General features: G+C 58.8%; 9 protein-coding genes across 10 annotated transcripts; 6 read left to right on the top strand and 3 right to left on the bottom strand.

Annotated features, from left to right (window-relative positions):
- Positions 1–1,839: 1,839 nt before the first annotated feature.
- JDV02_004363 (Adenosine deaminase) lies at positions 1,840–4,086 on the top strand (the record flags this gene model as incomplete). The annotated part of the gene is made up of 4 exons (XM_047985572.1): positions 1,840–2,675; positions 2,782–3,161; positions 3,323–3,719; positions 3,807–4,086. The coding sequence occupies 4 exons, from the start codon at positions 1,840–1,842 to the stop codon at positions 4,084–4,086; spliced, it is 1,893 nt and encodes a 630-aa protein (XP_047841549.1).
- Positions 4,087–4,200: 114 nt separating this feature from the next.
- On the bottom strand, positions 4,201–6,127 carry JDV02_004362 (uncharacterized protein). Its single transcript, XM_047985571.1, has one exon. It carries the CDS (start codon positions 5,912–5,914, stop codon positions 4,535–4,537), a length of 1,380 nt encoding a protein of 459 aa, XP_047841548.1. The 5' UTR covers positions 5,915–6,127; the 3' UTR covers positions 4,201–4,534.
- A 256-nt stretch (positions 6,128–6,383) lies between these two features.
- On the top strand, positions 6,384–8,489 carry JDV02_004361 (uncharacterized protein). Its single transcript, XM_047985570.1, has 3 exons — positions 6,384–7,281; positions 7,337–7,420; positions 7,472–8,489. Exons 1-3 carry the CDS (start codon positions 6,747–6,749, stop codon positions 8,308–8,310), a joined length of 1,458 nt encoding a protein of 485 aa, XP_047841547.1. The 5' UTR covers positions 6,384–6,746; the 3' UTR covers positions 8,311–8,489.
- Positions 8,403–9,951, bottom strand: JDV02_004360 (uncharacterized protein). The gene has a single exon (XM_047985569.1). It carries the CDS (start codon positions 9,848–9,850, stop codon positions 8,489–8,491), a length of 1,362 nt encoding a protein of 453 aa, XP_047841546.1. The 5' UTR covers positions 9,851–9,951; the 3' UTR covers positions 8,403–8,488.
- A 90-nt stretch (positions 9,952–10,041) lies between these two features.
- Positions 10,042–11,828, top strand: JDV02_004359 (uncharacterized protein). The gene is made up of 2 exons (XM_047985568.1): positions 10,042–10,568; positions 10,682–11,828. Exons 1-2 carry the CDS (start codon positions 10,298–10,300, stop codon positions 11,644–11,646), a joined length of 1,236 nt encoding a protein of 411 aa, XP_047841545.1. The 5' UTR covers positions 10,042–10,297; the 3' UTR covers positions 11,647–11,828.
- Positions 11,709–16,234, bottom strand: JDV02_004358 (uncharacterized protein). 2 transcript variants are annotated; one of them, XM_047985567.1, is made up of 2 exons: positions 13,342–16,234; positions 11,709–13,287 (listed from the first exon to the last, which is right to left on the bottom strand). In XM_047985567.1, the coding sequence occupies exons 1-2, from the start codon at positions 15,710–15,712 to the stop codon at positions 11,816–11,818; spliced, it is 3,843 nt and encodes a 1,280-aa protein (XP_047841544.1). In that variant the 5' UTR covers positions 15,713–16,234; the 3' UTR covers positions 11,709–11,815. The 2 variants fall into 2 exon arrangements, with proteins under 2 accessions (XP_047841544.1, XP_047841543.1); XM_047985566.1 differs by having other exon boundaries at positions 11,709–15,545; positions 15,604–16,234.
- A 384-nt stretch (positions 16,235–16,618) lies between these two features.
- On the top strand, positions 16,619–18,706 carry REI1 (pre-60S factor rei1). The gene is made up of 2 exons (XM_047985565.1): positions 16,619–16,906; positions 16,969–18,706. Exons 1-2 carry the CDS (start codon positions 16,779–16,781, stop codon positions 18,488–18,490), a joined length of 1,650 nt encoding a protein of 549 aa, XP_047841542.1. The 5' UTR covers positions 16,619–16,778; the 3' UTR covers positions 18,491–18,706.
- A 940-nt stretch (positions 18,707–19,646) lies between these two features.
- On the top strand, positions 19,647–21,347 carry JDV02_004356 (uncharacterized protein). The gene is made up of 2 exons (XM_047985564.1): positions 19,647–19,961; positions 20,026–21,347. Exon 2 carries the CDS (start codon positions 20,112–20,114, stop codon positions 21,051–21,053), a length of 942 nt encoding a protein of 313 aa, XP_047841541.1. The 5' UTR covers positions 19,647–19,961; positions 20,026–20,111; the 3' UTR covers positions 21,054–21,347.
- Positions 21,348–21,481: 134 nt separating this feature from the next.
- AYR1_1 (Acylglycerone-phosphate reductase) lies at positions 21,482–23,360 on the top strand. The gene is made up of 4 exons (XM_047985563.1): positions 21,482–21,755; positions 21,808–21,860; positions 21,922–22,090; positions 22,145–23,360. The coding sequence occupies exons 1-4, from the start codon at positions 21,718–21,720 to the stop codon at positions 22,779–22,781; spliced, it is 897 nt and encodes a 298-aa protein (XP_047841540.1). The 5' UTR covers positions 21,482–21,717; the 3' UTR covers positions 22,782–23,360.
- The last annotated feature ends 720 nt before the right edge of the window (positions 23,361–24,080 follow it).

The following is a 24,080-nucleotide window of genomic DNA, read 5'->3' as shown; positions in this document are numbered from 1 at the left end:
TGGGACGGGATGCTAGTTGCGGGGAGCACGCAACAACGTGGACGTGCGGTCATGATTTTGGAAGGACGGGGTTTGGGGTATGCCATCTGCCCTTGTGATGGGCCGTGAGACGGGACTGGGGTAGTTTATGTCTTTGGGAAGCGCCGAAGCGCGCAACGAGTGTTAGTTTTCGTCGTCTTCCATCTCTTTCCTCCCTCTCTCTCCATCGTCTCCTTGTCGACTTGGGTTTTCGTGGGGCGTGATGTGCAGCTGCGCGACGGTGCGACGGCGGCTCTACGTGGTGTTATCTGGCGATCAGGAGGTGCGACGACGTCTTGAAGCCTGTACTATTGTTGACGAGCAGGGAGGAGGTTGCAGGCGGCGGCGCATCTTGTGCGTGTGCGTGTTGGGCGTCGATCTGTAGGCGAGGCCATTGCACGTTTTACATGGTTCAATGGGACGATGATGATGGCATCCAGGGAGATGGAGCAGAGGCAAGGGAGGGGCTATGTGAGGCTATGGCTTGAGGGCGTGTCAAAGTCGAACAAAGGATGCGAATGAAGTGCGTCGATCGGTCCGACGTGGCCCATCCCTCGACGGACGGACAGGTGGGTGAGGCTGTGGTCCCGTTGCCTGCGTGGTCGTTTGAGAAGCGCGGCGGGATGGTGCATACGAAGCGCGGGGCTATCATGCCGTTGGTGGGTGCATGATACACGGGGCGTGTGTTTGCGTGATGAAGAGTGTCTTGTGGGAGAGTGAGAGCGAGTGAGAGTGAAGGGTGAAGGTGAGTAAGTGATGCTTTCCCCGTGTGTGAATGACAACCAGTAAGGTACCTGATTGGGGTTGATGGAGGCCCGAGAAGGGTGCCTACCGGTCTGCCTGGGAGGGGTCCTAGCTAACTAACTTTTAGCCCGTTGGTATCGGTATCGGGGTAGGTATGCAGGCACCCACGGTGTCCAGCCTTATGGCGGCCGACGGCAGTGGACCCTCTAAGGTACCCACCTCAACACCACACCTCATCAGCATCGTCAATCCGTCAACTTGGAATCCAGCACAGCCACTGCCTCAACGGATCTCGACAACAAACGAACAACAAGGGCCGCAACAGATAGACCGGCGGGCCCCTTAGCCTTCCTTGGGCCACCACGCCGCAGGCCAAACGGGCTGACACGAGCAAAGTGGATGCGAGGCTCCCATCCATCGACACACACGCATACTCCGGCGTCACCACCGTCCTCAAGCGCCCGAACTGCCTCCCTGCCCCAAACGGCGACACGCACGATACGCGCCCTGCCGCCAGCGTCAACACCACCGTCTCCGTCACCGTTCCCCTCCGTCTTCTACCCACGTTCCTCGCCGTGCCTGGCTCCTTCAGCCCTGCCAGTGGCGGGCCGCCTGGTGCCATTGCACGAGGCCCACAGCCTCACAGCCTCCCCGGCCGTCTCATCAGCGACCCGGCCAGCGCCTCCTAGGCATTATTAGGCAGTACACACAAGAGGGCAGAGTCACGGGCGCCCGCGAAGCATCGAGTAAATTGCATAAAAGCTCGCGCTTGTGTCACGTCAAAGGCCCGTCATGATGTGAGTTGCTCACAGCCTTTCGACAGCATCAACTCACGGGAAGAGGCGCAAAGGCGAGACCGACCACGGCAGCCCTCCTTATCCAAGCGCGGTCGCTCTCTTTGTTCGCGACTACCTGGCCCCGTGCGGGTTCGAGCTTGCCTTCAGCCGCGGGACATAAATTGGTCTCGCAACGCCACGGCTCTTCTCACTCATGAGATCTACCTCTGCGAAAAGTCGCAAGAGGAGCGCCGACGCGGCGTTTAGAGACGCTACAGGCACACACACGCCCAATTGCACAATGGGCAACGACACGGACGCACAGCCCGCGGCCGGAGACGATCTCTGTCATCGGCTCCGGGACGACAGCGCCGACGATGTCCGGTCGGCGCAGCGGGCGGTTGACGGCCAGCTCCAGGACCTCGGCGTCATGGACAGACGGCAGTGGGAGTGTTCGCGAAGGCTGTATAGTACTGAACCGGACTCGGTGATCGGCAGCGGCAACCTTGATACAGAAGGATACTTTGCGCACCGCGACAGCGTTCTCGGTGTGGAACGCGGACTGGCCTTCGACTCACGATGTCGTCAACGCGCAACGGCCCTGGAGCGGCGGGCAGCGCGCATCATCAAGGCCCTGCGGCGGCTCGACGACGCCGAGGTGTACGCGCGGGCGGCCCCGCGCCAGGGGTACGCTGGGCAGGCGCACCGGCGCTTCGCGGGCGATCACTTCTTGTCCAACGTAGAGCTCATCGGGCAGACGAAGCTGTTCGCGGCGGCACGGCGAATGCCCAAGGGCGCACACCTGCACATCCACTACAATGCCTGCCTGCCGCCACGGGTGCTCCTCGACGTGGCCAAGACCATGGACCGCATGCACATCACGAGCGACGTGCCGCTAACGGATCGGAGCGCCTTTGACCGCTGCGAGATACAGTTTTGCATGCTTAGCGCGAACAGGGAGCACCCTGGGAATCTCTTCAGTTCGGCGTACAAGCAACGGCAGACGATGCGCCTCGCGGATTTTCTGGACCGCTTCGCTGAGGCACACGGCGGCATGATGACGGCCGAGGAGTGGCTGGTGGGCAAGATGGAGTTTGACGAGGAGGAGGCGCACAACTTCTTGCAGACGGCCGACGGGTAAGTTTCGCTTCGGGAACCATCCCTCGCCCCTTGACGTTTCCCAGTTATTATGATAGCCACGGCGCGAGCTTGGCTGACCGAGGACATGGTGCTGCCACGACAGGGCCTGGGAAAAGTTCAACGGGCGGACGCGCATGATCAAGGGCCTCTTCAACTACGAGACGGCGTACCGAACGTACACGAGGCGCTTCCTCGCGGACCTGGTTGCCGACGGGATCCTGTACGCCGAGATCCGGCCCAACTTTATGACGAGCAACCAGCTGTACCGCGATGACGGCTCTGGGCCCATCGACAACGCCGGTATCATGGAGATGATTGTCGACGAAGTGACCCGCTTCAAGGACGAGGCGGCCGCCAATAGGCGGGAGTTTGGCGGCATCAAGGTTATCTACTGCACGCCCAGGGTGTTTTCGCCGCGCGAGGTCGAGGCGGCGCTCGACGAGTGTTTCGAATTCAAGAAGCGATGGCCGGAATGGATAGCCGGTGAGCTTCCCTCCCCCTATCATCCACTACCCTCTTCCTTTCTGCCCTTGCGTACCAGCAGCAGTCACTTTCTACCCATTCCCCCGATTCGCCCAACTCCAGGAACACTCGCTACCCTCCCTGGACATACTCCCCTCTCGCTAACGCATCAAACCTCCCAGGCTTCGACATCATGGGCGAGGAAGGCAAGGGCCACCCCCTCAAAGCCTTTGTGCCCGAGTTCCTCGCCTTCCAGCGGCGGTGCGCGGCGGCAGAGGGGGGCATGTCCATCCCGTTCCTGTTCCACTGCGGCGAGACGCTCGAGGGCGGCACCGCGACCGACGAGAACCTCGTCGACGCGCTGCTGCTGGGCGCGCGGCGCATCGGGCACGGCTTCGCCCTCGCCCGCCACCCGCACGTCATGCAGCGCATGCGCGCCCGCGGCGTCTGCCTCGAGCTGTGCCCCATCTCCAACGAGGTGCTCGGCTTGACGGGCCGCGTCGCGGGCCACGCCATGTACCAGCTCCTGGCGGCGAATGTGCACTGCACGGTGAGCTCAGACAACGGGACCATTTTCAGGTAGGCTATCATCCTTCCTCCCCTCTCTTTATTTCTTCATTCCTTTTCTCTCTCGGACGCTGATATACTAATGTACTACTTACGCAGATCGTCGCTCTCGCACGACTTCTACCAGGTCATGGTGGGCAAGGCCGACATGGACCTCTTCGGGTGGAAGCAGCTCGTCCTGTGGAGCCTGGAGCACGCGTGCCTCGAGGACCAAGAGCGGCGCCGGGTGCTGCGCGCGTGGGAGGCGCAGTGGGATGAGTTTCTGCATTGGCTGGTGGACACGTACGGTGACGTGTTGGAGGACGACGCCGATGCTGATGAAGGTGGTGACGACGGTGACGGCTGCGGCGGCGAGGATGGAGAAAAGGGGAGTGAGTAAATAGACAAGAGACGAGGGGCGCCTGGGGACCGACCGCTCACGCGCGGCGCAACACGATGTCACGATTTGCAACGACCTCGGAATCGCGTAGAGATATCTGGTTTGGTTCGAAGCGGGGGTTGTTGTTTTTGTTCTATTTAAACCGGAAGAAAGCAATGATGTTTGCTATGCGAAAATTCTACGGTTCTACATACGCCGCCATGCCAACAGAGAGTTTTAAACGAGGTCAATAAACATCAACGCCCCTGCCGCGCCTCGGGTATATCGAGTCGGGAGACGCCCCGTGTGTCTTCGCTCCACCTGTAACGCCGGTCCTTTGCTCCGCAATGCCTCCTATCTGTCTGTCGACCCTGTCTTGTCTTTTCCATTGAGCTGGCTCACACGCAACACGTGCGTGCATTCGCTTTCTTTTTTCTCGGTTTTTGTTTTTGTTACTGCCCGCACTGCCTCAATCGTCAAAGTAGATGCCCTTCTTGTCGTTGATGTCAATCATGCCGCCCTTGAAGCTGCCGCGCTTCTTCTTGTTCTTCTCCTTGGTGAAGCCCTTGCCACGTGTAACGATGAGGTCCTCGTGCGCGCGTTGCGAGTAGTCCATGGAGATGTAGTCATTGGAGGCGAAGCGAGTGTCGACCTGGATGTTCTTGGGAATGCGGGAGAAGCGCTCATTCTGCTGCTTCTTGCCGCCGGCGCGGCCGTTGACGCCGTTGGTGCCGTTGACGACGGGGTCCGGGGGCAGAGGAGGGTTGGTGGTGGACGTCTTGGGAGGCTCGGGCGAGTTGCTGGGCAGCGTGACTGACGAGTCGGACTGGTCCTTGCTGGAGGAGACCTTGACGGCCTTGGCGGGCTTCTTCGTCGTCTTCTTCTTCGTCTTTTTCTCGTCCTCCGAGTCCGAATCGGACGAGTCGGACGAGCTGGAGCTAGAGTCGGAGTCAGACTCGGGAAGTGCCACCTTGGCGGCGACCTCTGCCTTGACGACGGACTCGTCCGAGTCGCTCGAGTCGGAGTCAGAGTCGGAGCTCGAGTCGGATGAGGAGCTGTCCACGTCCATCTTCTCGTCATCTGACGAGCTGTCTGAGTCGGAGTTGCCAGACGTGGCCGCCGTAGTCTTTTGCTTCTTCGTCTTGGGCTTGCTGGCCGAGTCAGAGTCGGAGTCGGAGCTGGACTCGTCGGAGGAGCTCGAGTCAGACGAGGAGGAAGAGTCGCTGGCGGGAGCCTTGCGCTTCAGGTTGGCGGCGGGCTTGTTGTTGACCGTCTCCTTCTCGCTGTCACTGTCGCTGTCGTCCGAGGAAGAGCTAGAGTCGTCGCTCTCATCCGCGCTGTCGTCCGAAGAGGAGCTGTCACTATCACCAGAGCTGGAACTCTCGTCTGAGCTTGAGTCGTCGCTGGAGCTGTCGGCGGAAGAGCCCGCTTTCTTCGTCTTGTCTAGGTTCTTGACCCTGGCCTGGTCCCAAGCGCTATAGAGGTCCATGAGCGTCTGATCGACGCTCCGCGGGGCGCTGCTCACGCCGCGCTGCTTCACGAAGGCAGTATGCGCCTTGGTGAAGGAGTTTTCGGCAAGGAAGTCTCCGACCATGTCCATCAGCTGGGCCGGGGCCTGCTGGGCGGCGGCGGCGGCGGCGGCGGCGGGGACAGGGACAGCCTTCTTCTTGGAGGCAGGGGCTGCCTTGGCGGTGCTTTTTTTGCCCATTTTGTCGGTTTGTTTTGCAGGCTGCTTGTGTTTATTGCTCTGCGTCTTCTCGTCTGTAGCACGCGATTGCTGCTGCTTGCTGTCGTTGTCGGTGTTGTGGGAGAAGAGCCAAGAGGGCGGGCCGCGGGACGACATGTGCATGCGCTGCGGGAACTCGGTGGCTTTGGCAATTCGAGCCTCCTCACGTTGAATTTGAAGACTTGAGACAAGGGTGAGGGTTTGAGAGAGATCAATGAGGGACTGCGTTAAGATACTGAACGCCTCCAAGCCAAGAAGGAGCAAGAAAAGAAAAGCAGGTGGTCGTTGGATCACCGCGAGGTTGCAACACAATCACTCCTAGCAGGTCAAAAAGGCGGGAAAAGCGACCCGAAAAAAAAGTTGGCCGGGGCAAGGCTGGAAAAATTTCTGTGGGCTCGCGGATGGGTGGTGGCTGCTGCGTCCAGGGGTCCAGTGGTGGGGCATCGGGCGCTTATCGCTATCGAGGACAAAACATGTGCCGACTCCGGGTTCCTGGTGGCATGCGCTCATGTTGCAGCGCCCATCAGTCTAAGCAGGTGCCCTGGCGCCTTTCAGTGGTGCGTCGTGCTGTGGCAGACTGGGCACCTTGTTACCCCTGCAAGTACTGGACCTTAGTACTAATTAAGGCACTGGGTCGGTCAGTACTTGGGCAGGCGGGAGACCCGGGCAACCAGCTGCATCATTAGCCTTCTTCGATGGTGCTTGAACAAACATCTCATCGGCTACGCAACAACACAAGCCTTCGTGTCACGCTCCTCTCCCGCTACTACCCCACCCCCGTTCGAGTGCTACGGTCGCAGACTTCGTTTGATAACAGCTTGTCTCACCCTCCCGCGTCCGCCGCCCACCAATTGGGCCGTCTCCTCCTGCATGCAGCCATAATCAGCGCCGCCCAGCAGCATCCAGACTCCCATCGCGACGCGACGGCTTGCTTGCTTCTTCCACCGTCGCAGCCATGCACGCAACGAAACGAAAGTTCAACGCCCTCCTCCAGGGGCTCAACAGCCCACGGCCGTCATCGACATCGGATGCCACCGCCTCTGGGACCATGAGTGCCGACTCTCGACGCAGCGAGGCTGCCGCCACCGCTTCCCACGATGCGCTCCTCCAGAAGCGCCGACGTCTGGGCTTTCCCGACTCGACCGCGCCGAGCGCCTACAATCCCTCCCTCACATCATCGTTATCCAACGCCCTACGGAGGTCTACCACGCAATCCAGCGCCAAGTCGGTCAGAGACAAGGACGCGCTCGCCAAGTACGTGCCTGGTGATAGGGATGAGCTTCTGAGGCGGCTCGCCACCTTTCAGGAGCTCACTGACTGGACACCCAAGCCAGAACGGGTCAACGAGGTGGAATGGGCGAAGCGTGGGTGGATATGTCAGGGCAAGGAGAGAGTTCGGTGCGTTCTGTGCCACAAGGAGCTCGTCGTCAAGCTCAACCGCAAAGATGTGGACGGCAAAGAGGTCTCAGTTCTGGTGCCGTCAGAAATTGGTTAGTCTCCTTACCATGATTCGATATTGAGTATACCACGCTAACATCGCAACAGAGGAGGCCTTAGTGGAGAAGTATGCCGAGCTCATCGTGAGCTCGCATCAACAAGACTGCCTGTGGAGAAGGCGTGGCTGTGATGGTATGGTTGACCAATCCTATCAAACCCTCCTCTTCTCTAACCATGTCATAGATTCTCTGCTGCGACTTTCCTTTTCAAACACCCAGTCGACTCTTTCGGCCTTACGAAACCGCTACGACGAGCTGTGCTCGCGATCGTCATTTCTCCCTTACGAATTCAATCTACGACTCCCAGAAGAAATCAATCTTGATGGTGTGCTAGGGCAGCTTCCACCAGACTTTTTCGCCAACGTTAAATCTCCCGAAGAGCCTTCCAAGCCTGTCAACCGATCTGCTCTTGCCCTGGCGCTCATGGGCTGGCAGGGGCTGTCGAATGCCCGAATAGGAGCCGTTCCCAACTCAGCTTCATGTCACTCTTGTCTACGGCGACTAGGCTTGTGGATGTTTAAAAGCAAGGAAGTGGATGAAGATGGCCAGGTCATTGTGCCTGCGCCCATGGACTTTCTGGATCCCGTTCGAGAGCACCGCTTCTTCTGTCCCTGGAGCAACGCCAAGGCCCAGAGCCGGGGCGCGTCATCAACAGAGAACACGCAAAATACAGGTTGGAACATGTTGCTACAGACCATAAAGAACGACTCTGAGTTGCGGGATGTGTACGAGGGCCGCTCGAAACGCTTTGGTCGGTTGATCCACGACCACGAAGCGCCACCGTCTATACCAGGTGGAGACGCAACTACGGCAACTCCTGCCACACCCGGGGAGCCAGTTAATCCTGGGGCGCATAACGCGCAGGATGAGGAAGTGGATGAGAAAGCCCGCTCGGCAAAGGACAAGGAACGTTGGGCGAGACTTAGAAAGGTAAAAAGCCTGTTCGAAACAAAGGGCGCTCGGAAGCTGCGCCGGCCGCTCAGCAGGCCGGGTACGTCACACTCGAACAAGTCTGGCGTATGAGCGAGGACCGAGTGTGGATGTGGCCGCATGCTGTAGATCGTCGAAATGGCGTTGAGGTGTGTATAGAGTGATGTGCTGGCCATGGCCTATGTGGAAGAGACGTTGGTGGAATTTTCCACTATTACGATTAAATAGCGACAATTCTAGATTTACAGTATTTCAACACGAGACAGTGACCCTACTGCCCCGGAATGTCATCAAAAGAGACTATCGGGCCCGTATACGTGACCGCCTCGTCCTTTTTGGCCACCTTGTCCTGCAACGTGTAGCCAGCCATTTCCAGAATCGCCGCTCGGACACCTCCCATGCCCGCACCGTTGCCTAGCTTGCCCGTCGTGTCCATGCCTGCCGCCGTGATGAAAACATCTCCCGTCGCGCCCGTGGCCGTCCTCCACCCTCCTCCGACTGACTTGTTCATGTTGCGCAGTACCCGTAGCAGCGTATCGGCCATGGCGCCGCACCTCGCGGGCCAGTTTTCGTGCCGCCCCTTATCCGCCTTGGTCAATACGACAAGCGTACGCGTGTTGGCCTCGGCCAGCGTCCTCAGCAGCCACTCGTCCTCAGGGAGGAGCCTGCCCTTTTCCGACGAGAGGAGCAGCACTGCGCCGCGCAGCATGTGGCGGCCACGGATGTAGCCCGTCACGGCCTCGCCCCAGCTCGCCTGGCTCCTGTACCCGTACCCGGGAGTGTCGACGAGGATGAGGCTGTGGCGCGGCGGGGCGGCGCCCTTCTTCACGAGCGAGGCGGGGATCTTGGGCCGCGGGCCGACGCCGAAGACGTTCATCAGGGTGGTGCGACCGGGGCGCTGGCTGACGTGCGCGACGCCGCCGCGGCCGCGGGTTCGCCCGACGAGGGCGTTGAGAAAGGACGACTTGCCGACATTGGAGGCGCCGAGGATGGCCACCTCGGGGATGTGCGCGTTGGGGGCGTGCTGGCGCGGGGAGGCGGACGCGGCAGAGTAGAGGAGCTGGCAGGGGTGCCGATCGAAGAAGCGCTCGGCGGCGGCAAGTTGATGGACTTCGGCGCGGGAGGACTTCACTGTCAGGGGCTCGGAGGCGGAGTGCCGGATGAGCTTGTAAGTGGCGAGGGAGCGGGAGTCGGCGGGGATCTGGGCGACTGCACGCTCGAGGGCGGCGGCGGCTGATGCCTGCGCCTCCGAAGTTGGGGAGGCAGTCGGCTGCTGTGGTGCCTTGCGCGGTTGCGCGCCGTGGCTGGATCCGTCGTCCCGTTGCTTCGGCCGAGGCTTTCCCCTGAGCTTCGTCGCGACAGCGGTGGGTGACTTGTCGGCTTCGGCCGAGACTCGCCCTTCTAGCGGCGCTTCACCTGCGTACAGAGGGGAAAGAGCCTCCCCTACAGATGCGTGCTGAGCCCGTCGAACCGCACCCGGGCGCTGGCGGACATCGCGCGGGACCGAGACAGAGAAGGGGAGCGTCTGGAGGCGCAGAAAGACCGGCTTCGTCGCGGACAGCCTGCGTAGGGAGAGCTGCCACGGTGGCAGCGACATTATGAGTCCATGAGCCGCCGTGGTTGGTACGACCATGTGAAGTCGGAGTGCTTTAATCCGAGTATTATTAGGAGCTCTCGTGATCAAAGTCGAGAGTTTTGAGATGAGAGAGGGCTGTGACTCTGCGAGCGAGGTTGTGAAGTTGAAGTTGGTCAAGGTGATTAGGTAATAATGCTGCCCACTTCAACCTCATCCATAATTTGTGACGATGCTTTATGAGTTTCACGAAACGAGCTTCGCCACCCGACAGCTTCTCTGCTCATTTGCACGGCATATCATTCGCGTGTATTGGCATTCGCACAAGTGCTATAAGCGTTTCGCCCTACGAGAAGCGACCTGTCTCAGAACCTACAGCCGTGATTTTGAGACTCCTGGCCACCATTGGCGCGGTGTACAGCATACTTCGTACATGTTCCCAGCATTCACGGCATAGAGCACGCAACCGACAAAGATTGAAACAAACCCGAGGGTCGTCTTTCAGAAATGGCTGTCAGCCTCGCCGAGCTCGACGCCCATGAGCAGCCCTCGGACGAGATGCGCGCCGAGTGGAAGTCTTTTTCCAAGCAGGAGCCCGAGGCCCTCATGCAACACCCACGCATCGACGATCCTCGACTGCCGCTCGAAAGATCTGGCTTCCGACAGACGGCCCCCATCAAGCGAGAGCAGCTTCAGCAGGCGTTTTCAGACTTAGATCCCGAGTTTGTGAACCTCGCGCGGGAGGATGCGCCCGTCTTGTTCCACCCTTTGCTACCGGGTAGGTTCGCACCCTCGACGATCTCGATATGATATGAGACACAGACATATGAGAACGACGACGCGTTGTACTTGAGACGAAGAAAGATGTTGACTTAACGATGTGACGAACAGGCCTGCTCATAGTACCGTCGCTCGTGCCGGCGCCCATTCAGATCGCTCTGCTGGATAGGATGCTGCACCGCGATCTGAACAACCCGGTGCATCAGACCAACATGCATCTGCACTACACCCTCCCCTACCCAGAACCCGCCTCGTCACCATCGCCACCATCACGCCCGTCTTGTTCCTCCCCATCCCTCAATCATTCCTCTTCCTCCTCACAGCCAGCGGCACCGGCATCACAACCACCACTCCCCGCATCATTCTTCTCCCTCCCTCCCAACGCGCCCGGCACGTTCACGCCCAAGGATCCTACCGTGCACAAGCCCCTCTCCGCGCGGCAAGTCCTCCAGCGGCGGCTGCACTGGGTCACCCTCGGCGGGCAGTACGACTGGACCAACCGCGTGTACCCGGACGCACCGCCGCCGGCCTTCCCGCCCGACCTGGCCGCCTTCCTGGAGGGCCTCTTCCCGCAGACGTACGCCCAGGCGGCCATTGTCAACTTCTACTCCCCCGGCGACACCATGATGATGCACCGCGACGTTAGCGAGGAGACGGACCGCGGGCTTGTGAGCTTGAGTTTTGGCTGTGACTGTTTGTTTATGATTGCTCCCAACGATACGTCCGCCTCCTCCTCGTCGACGAAGGCGCAACCGGAGACGGAGGGTACGAAGATCGCGCGTGGTGAAGTGCTGGATGATGACAATGGTGCTGGCGACGGTGCGCATGGAGCTGCTACTCACCACGCAGAGACGAACGAGAAAAAGTACCTGCTCCTTAGGCTGCGCTCTGGTGACGCCATATATATGACGAAAGAGTCGCGGTACGCCTGGCACGGCGTGCCCAAGGTGCTCAGGGGCACGTGCCCCGACTACCTGGACAGCTGGCCCGCCCAGGCTGACGGGAAGTACGCCGAATGGGAGGGTTGGATGAAGAACAAGAGGATTAATCTCAATGTCAGGCAGATGAGAGACTAAGTAGCATGGGGCACGAGCTTCACGCAAGCATCTCTCGGCGTCCCACAACATAGTGCCAGTAAGACTAACAGTCAGGCGCTCGTCGCTACGCTCATATTAAATCGACAGCGGCACCGCCTGCCATCTATGCTTGTATGATTCTACAGTACAAAAGTCAACACCCACACGCTTATGCAAAGCCGAATCCCTGCGCATTCTCGAGAGCCATTCCCAGCCGCTCGCGAAGGACCTCTTTGTCGCGATACTGTGGCAGGAGTAGTGTGCCGTAGCATGTGTACGCCGTGGGTAGGTGGCCGCCTTCGCCGTCCTCCTCGCCGTTCTTCTGCACCACGAATTGCAGGTTGCGCATTCCGCCCACGGGCACCCGGTCTGACGCCGTGACGAACTCAAGTAGCTTGCGCTTCATCCTGTCGTCGTAGCGCTTGACAATGGACCAGAAATCGCGTATCGTTTGGTGAGACGAGTCCCAGCCCACGTATCTTGCGTACCGCCTCAGGTCCGAGACGTCAATCTCCTGAATGCCCTCGACGATGGATTGCAGGATCGGGGGGGTCAAAAGCGACAGCGACTTTAGTTCTAGACATGCGCGGAAGCCACGCTCGAACGCAAGGAACTGAGGTCGCACGGATATATCAGTCAGGTACCGAATGTAGTCGCTCACATAGTCGTCGCGGTTGGCGTTCGTCACCAGCGGCGCCTCGTCATCCCCAGACACCAAGGACTCTCTCCGCTGCAATCCACTGAGACCCTGGGGCCACGAAGATGCGGTCGCCGTCATTTCACGCGTAACGTCACGCCCAAACGCCGACACCGAAAACTCGTATGTGCGAGCAAAGATGTCCTCGACCAGGCCGTCTTTTTCGTCCCACTCGAGCAGTGTTGTCAGTCCGCTGGCCAGCTCTGGCCACCCGTCCGCAATGTGATATAGTTGCTCCACGGGTTCACCAAGGAGCTTGCGATATAGGGCCTTGGGAAACGTCACCGGTAGCGTTAGCCCGTTGTAGATGGCGAGCGACACCAACAAGCCCATCATCTCGAACTTCCAGTCTTCAACCATAGATCCAGGAACGAACCACGCCATCTTTGTCCGCTCATCGACAGTGAAGGCCCCAAAACGGGGATCGAGGCACTCCGCAATCGCCATGCGGAAAAACTCTTGCTGCACGCCACCAGAGTCGAAGCCTTCCTCGCCACCGTCCTCGCCGAGGTGAATCTTGAGCGGCCGCAAAAGCTCTCGTTCCTGGCGCCGCCACAACTGGTCGAATGCATCGCGGACGACATTGTCCCGCCCAATGTCAAGGACCAAATACTTTGAGGAGGCAGTCCGGAGTAAATCCTGCAACACGTGCTTATGGTGGGGATTCGTCACCAGGCTGCCTGGGTCAACGATAGCGTTCATCCTGGTCTTGAGGGAGCTCGACTCCTCAAACGTTGTGCTCATTCTCGAAAAGTTGATGGAACGGAAGAATGAAACCAAAGCGTCTGGAGTGAATAGATAGGGGTAATCCAAGAGGTGGTTCCTCCGCCTCGTGGAGGTAAAGTCTGCCCAAGTTACTGGCATCTCCATTGGGTCCAGCCGTTCGGAGAAGTGGTCGACTCGGAATTGGACGTCACCGAGAAGGAGCATGTTCCTGTTTTCGTCTTCCGAATAGTTAGTACCATGGCGTCTTACGGTCGCCAGGAGACGGATCTTACACAATGTTGCCACGAGAGACAGCGCCCCGTGAAAGGGGCCATCGCTCGAAAACTCCGGTCGGCCGTCCCACTCTCTCAGCAGCACCGCTCTTGCCCAATCCAAGAGCAGAGTCGGCACTCGAGTCTCGTGTAAAAGGCGCTCCGCGGGCGTGAATTCTAAGACGCGTGCTGGCTCATTGCTCAGAAGATCTAGTTGGCTGAGGAGTGGTCGAAGGACATCAAAGTCGGTTTCGCTACCACGCAAGCTCAAATCACATTCGGCAATGTCAGCAAAGCATCGGCGTGCAGTGATGGCACAAAAGAGCCTCCTCGCCAGCCTCAGAGCCAAGTCGTTGGAGAAGACGTCCTCGTACTCTAGGCACATGGAAGAGGGTTGTCTGGCAGTTGCGCCACTTCCCGCCAGTACCAATCCGTGGGAGCGGATCCTAGACATTTCGTACAATGTCTTAGAGTCCGCCACGCACGGGGCCGCTGCCACAAGGGCGTGAAGGCAGACGGACATGACGCATCCAGCCTCGAAATTGCTGAGCGAATCGATATCACCGCCGAGAAGCTTTCCGGTCTGCGAACGCACGTTCTTAAGCGACTCTGGAGGCACGAAGAGACTCTTGGCGGCCATCCAGAGGCTATGTAGGACAAGACTTGGCGCAGCCCGAGTCATGCGGAGCATGCAATACCACAAGGTCTGCGAATCGTAAAGCTTCCCGTTCTGAGTGAACGAATGGACGAGAGAGTGTGGGTCGCTGAAAACGTCAAAGATTGTTTGCTCGTTGAAGGCTTTCCACTGCGCTCGGGGAACACTCTGACCCGGTCGACGCCGCCGGACGAGTGACCGAGGTCGGTTTTGAGGAGTAGGGTAAATCTCGGAGGCCAGCAGGGGGCCATAGAACTGCCTTTCTGCAGTCCGATCTTCGTGGAAGGTGTCGCAGATGAAGTCAACTAGCTCAACGTCAAGCCGACTCAGGGACTGCGGTAGTGGATATTCGATCCATGGGGTGTCCTCTGAAGCTATCTCAGCAAAGTCCGACTTTACTGGCGTGTTGGGTCGATTTTCAAGGGGGCTGTTGACACCATCTGTACCTTCGTTGTCGGTGTCGTCCTGGCCGGAGGAGCTCGCTTCGGGTTCTCTTACTTCCTCGACGGCCGGCGGCGACAAGACGGGTACATTCTCGAAAAATGATGGTTTTGAGGGGATCTCGGGCACGCCTCTGGCGACGACGCTTGGCGCAAGCCGCGCAGCCCGCTGTCTCTTATCCGGGTGAAAACTGTTCAGCGGTGTACTCTTAGGCGTTGCCTTAGTCTCCTCTTTGGCTGGTATACTCTTGGTTTCCAAAGAACCTCGTCGCTTAGATTCGGGAGACAGTGGAGCTCGGAGTGAGCCTTTGGTGCCCCGGTTGTGCCTAGGGGTATGCCGAGGCAACTCTGGATCTTCTGATTTTGTGCGGCTTGCCGCTCGCCTGTTGGGTTCATGACTTGCTGGGCTCGCCTCACGGCCGTGTTGGTTGGGTTCAGTTGCTTCCGGAGGAACGCGCTTCGCGTCAGGTGTTGAGTGCACTTCATGAACTGTTGTAGTATCGAGACCCTCAACATTTTCGGCCGTCCCTTCGTCGGATACATCGCGGAGGGATCGAGAGATATGTTCGATGCCCTGTGGCGTGAGCCACTCTAGCATTTTGAACGCTGCCGTGCCGAAGACGGTAGCTGCGAACGATCTATAATCCTTCGTAGCTGGTCGCTCTGAAATGCTAAGCTTTGGCCCTGGCTGCGTTGCCGTGGTCCGACCCTTCGCATCATGTCTTGAACCGCCTGTAGGTTCGGGGCTGACGTCGTGATGTCTGCCGGGGGAAGACGAACTGCGGTGTTTTGTCGGAGCGGGATCCACGTCGTCTGCGGCTTTGGTCATTCGTTTGACCGGCACAGATGCATGCCCCTGGCGTTTGTGAGTCTGTGGCGGCGGGGGTGGGAACTTGGCCCCGAAGATGAGTGTGTTGGTGGCCGCGGGCGGCTCCTTGGATCGGTGGAGGTCCGGACAGAGGCCCTTGTCGGGATTATCTTGGCTCGCGAGATAAACGGCCAGCGTCCTTGCGCTCGTGGGGTTATACCGTCGAATGGGCGCTTTGCCTGCAAGTCGTTTTCGACAGGTGAAACACGTCGCGGTCGAACACTTGGGGGAGCCGCAGCCGTTTCGAAGCTGAACCACATATCTGCTACTGATCAATAAAGGGCAGGCCGTAGGGAGCTTGATTATGAAGCCTAACGTACCTGTCGACGAGGAGCTGGAAGTCGTGCCGCCGGCTGGCCCGATAGATAGCGTACACGCGGCGTGGATTCTCGACGTCTCGAACCAGGGCTTGAAGTTCCGGGGGCGCATCGTCAGGGAGGCGGGCGAAAGGCGCCTCCTGCCAGAGCCCGGCTAACAGATCTGGTTGCTCGATGACGCTGTCACCTCGTGCCCTCGGTTGGCCGCCGTGGACGGGTTCGACAGCGTCGGCGCCGGTGATCGGATGCATGTCGGTGACCTTGAGCTGCTGCGGCGTCGTGGTGAGCTATGTGTGCGTTGGGGAGTTGCGCATGCTGCAGGGTGAGGGCGACGAGTGCGCTATCGTCGATCAGAGCGCAAGTATCTACTGATGTAAATGAAGGCGCGTGGACTGTATCTGATGACGGTAGCGGCGAGGATGCAGAGATATTAGGGTGGGGAGGCAGCGATGCGGTGGTTCAGGTCGACAGAGTTGAGATGGATGATTTGCGGGATGAGGCGGGCGGTTGATGGACACGGCAGTGGGCGTCTGGTTTGCAGGTCAGGAATTGGCACGGAGGGCGTGGCGGGACCGCCGTGTGAGGTAGCCGGCCAAGACCGCTGGTAGCGGGTGCAAAGAAAGTTGCAGCGGTTACGGAAGCGCTGGCGGGCCAGAGCCACAGGCGCCCGCCTCAGCCGCAGTACCGGAGTGGAGTGGCCACTATCCGCGGGCAGATAACTACCTACCTTACAGACAGCCATGCATGGAGTAACCTGGAAGCCCAGTCCATGTCGGGCGGTGACGTAAGGCGGGATGACAAACATGGGGCTCCTCAGACCCTGACACCGTCGGCAGCAAGGCGGCAAAACCCTCCAGCCAGCCAGGAGCTAGCGCTTCCCACCCTACCTGCCATTCCAGGCTCAGGCGAAGGAGCCCGCCTGGCGCCCGTGCCCCGCCAATTTGCTGCCGTCACGGTGACTCTCTCCACCCGAGTGCTGGAAAAGCGCTGAACCCCGCCACCAAAATCTTCGCCGCCCCGAATATTATAAATTCCTACATCATCTCAGCCGTCGCAGTGCACACCCTCAACGACGACCGCCCGACGCTCCTTTTTCGAAATCACTGCTCTCAGCTTAGTCTGAAGCGCTGCCTCACGTCACCGTCTTCACGTCCCGTTCATCGCTGCACGGCGCCATCATGGCGAGCGCCAGCGCCGGGGCCGGCGTGTCCGGCACCGCGGCATCGCACCCGTACACATGCAACACGTGCCAGGTTGCCTATCGCAATATTGATCTACAGAAGACACATATGAAAAGTGACTGGCAGTGAGTAGTCCTAGATTGCCGAGCCTCTCGCCCTGTCGATCCCTTGCTGACGTTGGACCCAGCCGATATAACCTCAAGCGCCGAGTGGCCTCGCTGCCTCCCATCTCCTCAGAAATTTTCACGGAAAAGGTTCTCCAGGCTCGGGCTACATCGACCGCCGAAGCGGAAAAGGCCTACTTCGAAAGGGCATGCGCGGCGTGCAACAAGACGTACTACAGCGAGAATGCGTACCAAAACCACTTGCTCAGTCAGAAGCACAAGCAAAACCTGTCAACCGCGGGCCATCGCCGTGCCGATGACGAGACGACGTCCGTCGTCAGCTCTACATTCTCACTCGGGGAGCCGACTGGACCGTCCCGAGAGGAGTTTGACAGCGATGCTGAGGATGAATTCAATCAGGTGATTGAGAGCCTTCAAAAGGCCACGGTCTCGGGACAGCGGCCATCCCCGGTAAAACGCCCGTCCAACCCGCGACCCGTCGGTGCGGACGCGGACAAGAACGGCGCTGCCGATGATGAAGGTTCGACGACGACTGGTGGCGCTGAGCCCGCATGGACGGCCAACTCTTGTATTTTCTGTAACTACAATTCCCCCTCAGTGGAGCTGAACGCCACGCACATGGAGCGATTCCACGGCATGTTTATTCCCGAAAAGCCATATCTCGCCAACCTGGAGGGCCTCGTCAAGCACTTGCAGCGCCAAGTTGCCGAATACCACGAGTGTCTGAGTTGCGGAAAGATCAAGACGACAATATTTGGTGTGCAGACGCACATGCGCGACAAGGGCCACTGCAAGATTCCCTACACGTCGGAGGAGGAGCAGCTGCGAATCGGCGATTTCTACGACTTCAGGAGCACTTACTCGGATGGTGAAGACGATGAGGAGTCTGATGACGAGGTCGCAGAGGGTGAGGCTGGTGGAGCCAAACTGGGACCGAAACGACGAGCCAAGATTGTCAATGCTGATGGTGAGGAAATTGGTGAGGACGAAGACGCTGAGGGCTGGGAGACGGATAGCTCGGTCTCGTCGCTGGACTCTGCCGACCTTACGGCTGTCCCCGCCGAGGGCCACATCCACCAGTTTGAGCGCCTCAGCAAGCACCCGCACCACTCCCGCCACGACCCTCGGAACCGTCACCAGGTCGACGGCTGGCACTCGAGAGCGCACAAGCATACGCACGCCGTCTTTTACGACGACTACGAGCTGCACCTGCCGTCAGGGAAGTCGGTCGGCCACCGATCTCTCAACAAGTACTACCGACAGAACCTGAACAACTATCCGACACCAGAGGAACGCGCCGAGCGCTTGGCTATTGAACAAGCAGCAGGCTCGGGAGACGAGCAGGAGGATGGTCGGAGCAATGCCGATAGGACAGTTGCTGTGCGGGGCCGTGGCAGGGAGGTGGCGCCGCGAGGGACGCTGGGCATGGTGGGCGTGTCGGACGAGAAGAAGCGCGAGGCGCGGAAGATTCAGCAGCGCGGCCGCGACGCGCAGAAGCAGCGGACCAAGGCGGAAGAGTGGTCGTATGGCAAGCGGGCCAACAACCAGAAGACATACTACTACCGCTACGATGGCGGTGGTTAGTTTTCTGTATGTCCATGGAAGAATAGAGGAGCCCAGGCATTGAATGGAGCGCTCGGCGTATATTACTGTTGTGGATGTCGATGTTGTTTGACGCAATGTTGCACGCCGTCTTTCCGAACGAGTGAGAGTTGCAAGAGCCTGCCGGTCATGAGACTCGGAACCACGTACCCACCAACCACGTACCCGATAGGTGAAGAAACTTGCTGCATTGGTCCATTCCCGTGAGCGCCCAGCGCTACGTTTACTACCTAGGCTTCGCAATTGAATGGTGCGCCCGTGCTGGGGGTTGTTGGATGATGTTACCGGAGGTGTGCTCCTAAAAATGGCTCATCCGTCGATCGTGTGCCACTCCTTAAACGCGAACCAGCCACAGGCGGGCCGAAGCCACTGCGCCGCTGTGATCACGCTACGCCTCACCTACTTATCTAGCCCTGACGGAATCCTCCCCAAGTTTCCTAGCTTTAGGCGTGTAAGACTGCGGCGAGGCCAGTGAAGGTGAGGAGGATATGGTGGGTTGAGCTCGGTAGTTGTTACTTGCTGTTTGGATTATGAGTTTTTGCACACCTAGGAGCATGAGTCTGTGCCCGTGACGGATGGGGTTCAAGACCGTTAATGAAACCTGCATTAACGCCACCCGTCGACGGTGTGTCATGGTTGGTCGCGGCTGTGGGCTATTTCTCACCCTGTCTTGTCCTTGAACACAGGTGCTTGATAACCTACTGTCCGGGGAAAAAAATCAATCTTCTCCAGCGTCTGTCTTGCGTTTCGCTGGCATGAGTGACACGGGAACGTCTAGGCCGCAGAAACGAGATTCCGGCAGGCTTCGAAGGACAGTGCGGTCTCGATCAGGCGGCCTGGGAGGAGGCGCCGCTATGAGCGAGGCTGATTTGGGCGTCAACCAAACGTTAGTTTCCCAGAGCCGCACTTTAAATGGTCGTCGATCGGCTCCTACAGATGCACCCGATCTTAGCTTGGCCCAATGTGCTAGCAGTAGTCAATGTATGCATTAGGTCCCAGATAGAATTCGCGTCCCTTTGGCAACAGCATCATCACCAACGCTGATGCTGAGTTCCCACGTAGAAGCGGTGGCACATGCAGCCACAGAGCCGTCGCCACCGCGTAATTTCGCTTCATGAATCCTTCGACTCCAGGGTCAAATTACCACTGGTTGGCCCTGGGATTGACCGGCCCATGACGTGAGAGCCGCGGCGGCAATGTTCCGTCAGCCCTAAATCAAGACCATCTCGTCTCTGTTGCTAGTGCTCATGGTGCACGGGCTCGGATGCGAGGCTTTGCCGTGCCGGAGGAAGGCGGTGTTGTGTTGTTGCTGTTGTTGGTCCAGGAATATCTATCCCCGGTTGTGTTTCAACATATGCAGGACCTCCTCCTCATTTCCATCGCGCAAGCCCTGCGCTCCGACGCACTTTGCGTGCATTGCCTGTGCGACTGGAGTTTATCCCGTCGAATCTTGGTTAGTCGACGTGACTACCGACTCCATTGCAACCGACGGGCTGGCTTACGAAGAGCCCTGACAGCTGGTCTTACAGACTCCACCTCGCGAATAATAATCTTCATTTCAGAATCTCCTTCGCATCGCCAGTCACAGCTAACAAAGAACCCAATGGTGCGAATTCGCTGGCGGGATACCCTCCCGCTGCTCGCCGCCTCGTCTGCGGTCGCCCTCGATTCCGACTTCTCCTTCTATCCAAAGAACGCGCAACCATGCCTCAACAGCGCGGCCAGCAAGTCCAAATGTTCCGGCTCGGATGCCGTGGAGCTCAACACCTGCTTTTGCGGTAACGAGGGCGACTTCATCATAAACACGGCCAGGTGTCTCGGGAAGGACGACAAGGATGATGTGCAGAGCGTGTACAAGATAATGTTGCAGGCCTGCACGGATTCTCACACGCCCATGAGCGTAAGCCAGAGCGACTTCATCCAGGCCGCCAACGGCCAGGACTCAATAACAACGACTATTACGACGATGCCGACATATACGCCAACGGACGGCAGCCAGACAGTGACGGTCACGCCTACTGCTACAGGGACCGATGGAAGCAACGGTAGTGGGAACAGCGGCGGGGGCGACCGCCTGTCAAGTGGCGCAACGATTGGCATCGCAGTCGGCGCTTCGCTGGCGGGCATGGCGGCACTCGGCGGCTTTGGATACTTGTTCCTCCGGCGACGCAGGCGTGGTAACGTCGAGGAGTCACGGCCGATGCTCGTGCCGCCCGAATACTACCACCACATGACAGGGACGGCGACGACGACAACATACCCACCGACGGATCCTTCAATCGACTTCGGAAGGCTCAGCGCCATCACCGAGTCCAAATCTGCGGCGTGGCCTCCCTCCCCGGGCTCCGCGTCGCACCCTAGCCCCGGGACGTATCCCTCTCCCTTCACGCCCTCGCCACCGCCGCCGCTGCCGCCACCGCCACCGGACGGCATCGCGTCCCAGGAGCCGTCGCCTGCCGGACTGGAGATATTTGAAATGGATGCAACGAGCGTTCCCAAGACCAGCGGTTCTCCAGGGAAGCCGGACACGCAGTCTGGGATATGACAAGAGGGGCAGCTCGACGAGGGGCGTTGACAGGGACCTTGACGGCGTTTAATTACTAGAGTGAAAGAGACGCATTGGGCAAATGGCGCACGTTGGCGAGTCGGGGGTAAGAAGCACTTGCGATATAGTAATCAGGGGCCATTGCCGCAAGACTGTCGATGATGTCAGGCGCGCTTTGGAGCTTGCAATGTCGTTCAATAATGCATGGTTTCGACAACGGGCATGTGCCGGTACGGAGGCCGTCCGGAGTATCCACATAGCCAACATGGAAACATAGGCAGGAAAGAGTGTCGCGGGATTGCCTCTATCCCGATACGTGAAAAGTTGCTGCGACGCATAAGCGGGTCATTGTGTAAAGCTGTTGATAAGCCACGCCGGTGGCACGGGATTCCAGCGACGGATTTTCGGGCGCGAAAAGGGTTTGGCCCGTTGACGCGAGACTGCGGCAGGCGCGTCCACGAGCCGAGGTTTCCTCCATCGGTCATTTTGGCAAACTCCTACAAAACCGACTGCGACGTTCTTGCTCAAGCAACGCCCGCCCAATTGCCGTGCATCGACTCAATCACGTTCTATCAACCAATTTCTGAATCAATCAACCTGTCCCCCGATACTCGTCACCTGCGTCGGTCTACTATCCCGTACTAATTACGAAGCACGCGCAAAGATGCCAGCCGGACGAAAGACGTTTGTCCTCATCACGGGGTAGGATTGGCAGCCTGATCAGGAGGAATGACGCTGACGCACAACACCCAAGATGCTCGCCTGGAGGCATCGGTAGTGCCTTGGCTCTAGAGTTTCACAAGAGAGGTGAGCGAGCCTCGCTGCGGCTGCAATGACGATGAGTGGTGAGCGACTGACAGACCCAAAGGCTGCCATGTCATCGCCACGGCCCGCAATGTGAGCGTCCTCAAGTCCATGGCCGAGATGGGCATGAGCGCCATCCAGCTCGACGTCACAGACACGGCCAGCATCGCAGCCTGCAAGGAGGAAGTGGCCAGGATCACGAATGGGAAGCTTGACATTCTTATCAACAACGCGTGAGCCCGTAAACCCCTCTGCTTCATTCAACGGACACTGATGAAGCACTGCAGTGGCCGCACGCACACCCATCCCGCTCTCGATATGGACCTCGACGACGTACGCGCCACGTACGAGGCCAACGTCTTTGGCCCTATGCTCACCTGCCAGGCGTTCATCAGCCTGCTCATCGCCGCGCGGGGTCTCATCATCAACATCTCATCCGTGTCCACTGTCGTTCCATACCTCTTTGGAGCCATCTACTCGTCCACCAAAGGCGCAATCAATGTCTACTCACGCGCTTTGCGCCTGGAGTTGCTCCCCTTCAACGTCCGCGTCATGGTCGCCATGACGGGCACTGTCAAGAGTAACATTACGAGCCACTTTGACCGCGTGTTGCCCCCGGACTCGCTGTACAAGCCCGTCGACGACATGTTCAAGAAGAGGTTGACGTTCAGCCAGACCAACGCCACCATGCCTACAGACGTGTACGCCCGGAAGCTCGTCACCGCTGCCCTCAAGGGCGAGGGCTGGTTCGGCGGCCGGTTCGGCGGCACGCGCAACGAATTCTGGGCTGGAGGAAGGTCGATGATCGGGTGGATTGCGACTCTCCTGCCCGGTTGGCTGAGCGATCTCCTGACGGCGCGATTTTTCGATATGGAGTTGATGTCCCGGAGAATCCATGCGGCCGCTCGAGCTAAGAAAGACTAGGAGTCTTGATGGATTGCGAATCTTTGATGCATTTCCAAACAATACCCTCGCAATGCTGAATATCAGGGAATAATGTAAGCTGCAGATCAACATAGAGGACAGATGGAAACCTACGTCGCAGGATTTGACACGAAGTCGGTGCATGTTCTCGCAGGGCCACATAAACTCGACCGACACTGCGTCTCGTCCACTCATGTGCAACGCCGTTGCTGTCGCCCTACATGGGCCGTCTGTCTCGACTGTTGTTCCGCCGCAGCCTGTCTGAACAGGACCGCTCCGGAGCCGGCGACCTCCGATCAACTGAGTGAACACTTGACGACGTCATCAAGGAGCACATCGTCAGCTCGGCAGGCAAGAAGAGGTTATTGACGTGTAAATGCGACGGAAGCAGTCTGACAACATCTTGCCGTGCTTGACGAAAAGAGAGCAATCTCGTCGTCAGTGAAATTCAGCCACCCGTGGAACACTCGGGGTCCCCGAGAACCCTCCGGGGGATTCCTTTGGTGAAATGGGTTCTAAGAGTGTTCCTTTGTGCATACTTGACATTTCGCGCCGATACCCGACAGCGTCCGTTTTCCCTGTCGGCTAACCGCGTTCGATGACATCTTTCCCCCTCCATGTACGACATATTCGACCCTGGGCTGAATGTCTGCAGCCCTGTAGCCCTTTCCCCCTCCCCCCGCCCCGAGCCTAACCAATAGGGGGGAGCAGGACGATTCGATATGGGTGTCGGTCTGGGTGTCTCGTTGACGAAGACACGCCATGGGCATTTCCGCCTTGGGCAACTTCAGCTGCGGCCGTTTCAGGATCCGTAGATATTGGCGCCCGTGAATTCAGCTTAGACGCTTGCGCCTTTATGCCCCTAACCCGGCATTACTCGTCAACGGTGGGATTTAGGGCAGGTAAGGCTTGGGACGTCAAGGCAGCGGGCCAATGGACCGGGGCGGGCGTGGACGTGTGTGGTCGCACACAAGCTAGGAGTTGCGTCGTGGGGTCGAGAAGGGCTTCGGGTAGCCCGAACAGGTGTGCCCTCCAGGTTGATTAATGAGACAATTCTTGTCGAAAGGAACGGCCCTGGCCAAGTAGCTGCGAGTCAAGCGAACTTCCGGTGTGTGAGGCTGCAGCCCTGGGGGAGAGGCTCTCCACCCCCAACGTGGTGCGACTGGAGCCGCCTCTCCGCCCCCCCCCCCGGTAGCCGTTGCTTTCCCACTCTCGTCGGCCTTTGTTGTTACATCCAAGTGGTTATGCTGGCTGGCCCTCTTTATTTTACTCCCTTTCCCCATGTTACATCACCGACTG

Source organism: Purpureocillium takamizusanense, chromosome 3 (assembly GCF_022605165.1).
Source record: "Purpureocillium takamizusanense chromosome 3, complete sequence".
Taxonomy (NCBI): Eukaryota; Fungi; Ascomycota; class Sordariomycetes; order Hypocreales; family Ophiocordycipitaceae; genus Purpureocillium; species Purpureocillium takamizusanense.
This window is presented reverse-complemented; position numbering and strand designations above follow the sequence as displayed.

Coding starts and splice junctions, on each gene's coding strand:
- REI1 (XM_047985565.1), top strand. CDS start 16,779: ATGGCGAGCGCCAGCGCCGGGGCCGGCGTGTCCGGCACCGCGGCATCG. Junction 16,907..16,968: donor CATATGAAAAGTGACTGGCA/GTGAGTAGTCCT, acceptor CGTTGGACCCAG/CCGATATAACCTCAAGCGCC.
- JDV02_004361 (XM_047985570.1), top strand. CDS start 6,747: ATGCACGCAACGAAACGAAAGTTCAACGCCCTCCTCCAGGGGCTCAAC. Junction 7,282..7,336: donor TCTGGTGCCGTCAGAAATTG/GTTAGTCTCCTT, acceptor ACATCGCAACAG/AGGAGGCCTTAGTGGAGAAG. Junction 7,421..7,471: donor GAGAAGGCGTGGCTGTGATG/GTATGGTTGACC, acceptor ACCATGTCATAG/ATTCTCTGCTGCGACTTTCC.
- JDV02_004360 (XM_047985569.1), bottom strand. CDS start 9,850: ATGGTCGTACCAACCACGGCGGCTCATGGACTCATAATGTCGCTGCCA.
- JDV02_004358 (XM_047985566.1), bottom strand. CDS start 15,851: ATGCATCCGATCACCGGCGCCGACGCTGTCGAACCCGTCCACGGCGGC. Junction 15,546..15,603: donor TTCCAGCTCCTCGTCGACAG/GTACGTTAGGCT, acceptor GATCAGTAGCAG/ATATGTGGTTCAGCTTCGAA.
- JDV02_004359 (XM_047985568.1), top strand. CDS start 10,298: ATGGCTGTCAGCCTCGCCGAGCTCGACGCCCATGAGCAGCCCTCGGAC. Junction 10,569..10,681: donor GTTCCACCCTTTGCTACCGG/GTAGGTTCGCAC, acceptor TGTGACGAACAG/GCCTGCTCATAGTACCGTCG.
- AYR1_1 (XM_047985563.1), top strand. CDS start 21,718: ATGCCAGCCGGACGAAAGACGTTTGTCCTCATCACGGG. Junction 21,756..21,807: donor ACGTTTGTCCTCATCACGGG/GTAGGATTGGCA, acceptor ACAACACCCAAG/ATGCTCGCCTGGAGGCATCG. Junction 21,861..21,921: donor TCTAGAGTTTCACAAGAGAG/GTGAGCGAGCCT, acceptor ACAGACCCAAAG/GCTGCCATGTCATCGCCACG.
- JDV02_004362 (XM_047985571.1), bottom strand. CDS start 5,914: ATGCACATGTCGTCCCGCGGCCCGCCCTCTTGGCTCTTCTCCCACAAC.
- JDV02_004356 (XM_047985564.1), top strand. CDS start 20,112: ATGGTGCGAATTCGCTGGCGGGATACCCTCCCGCTGCTCGCCGCCTCG.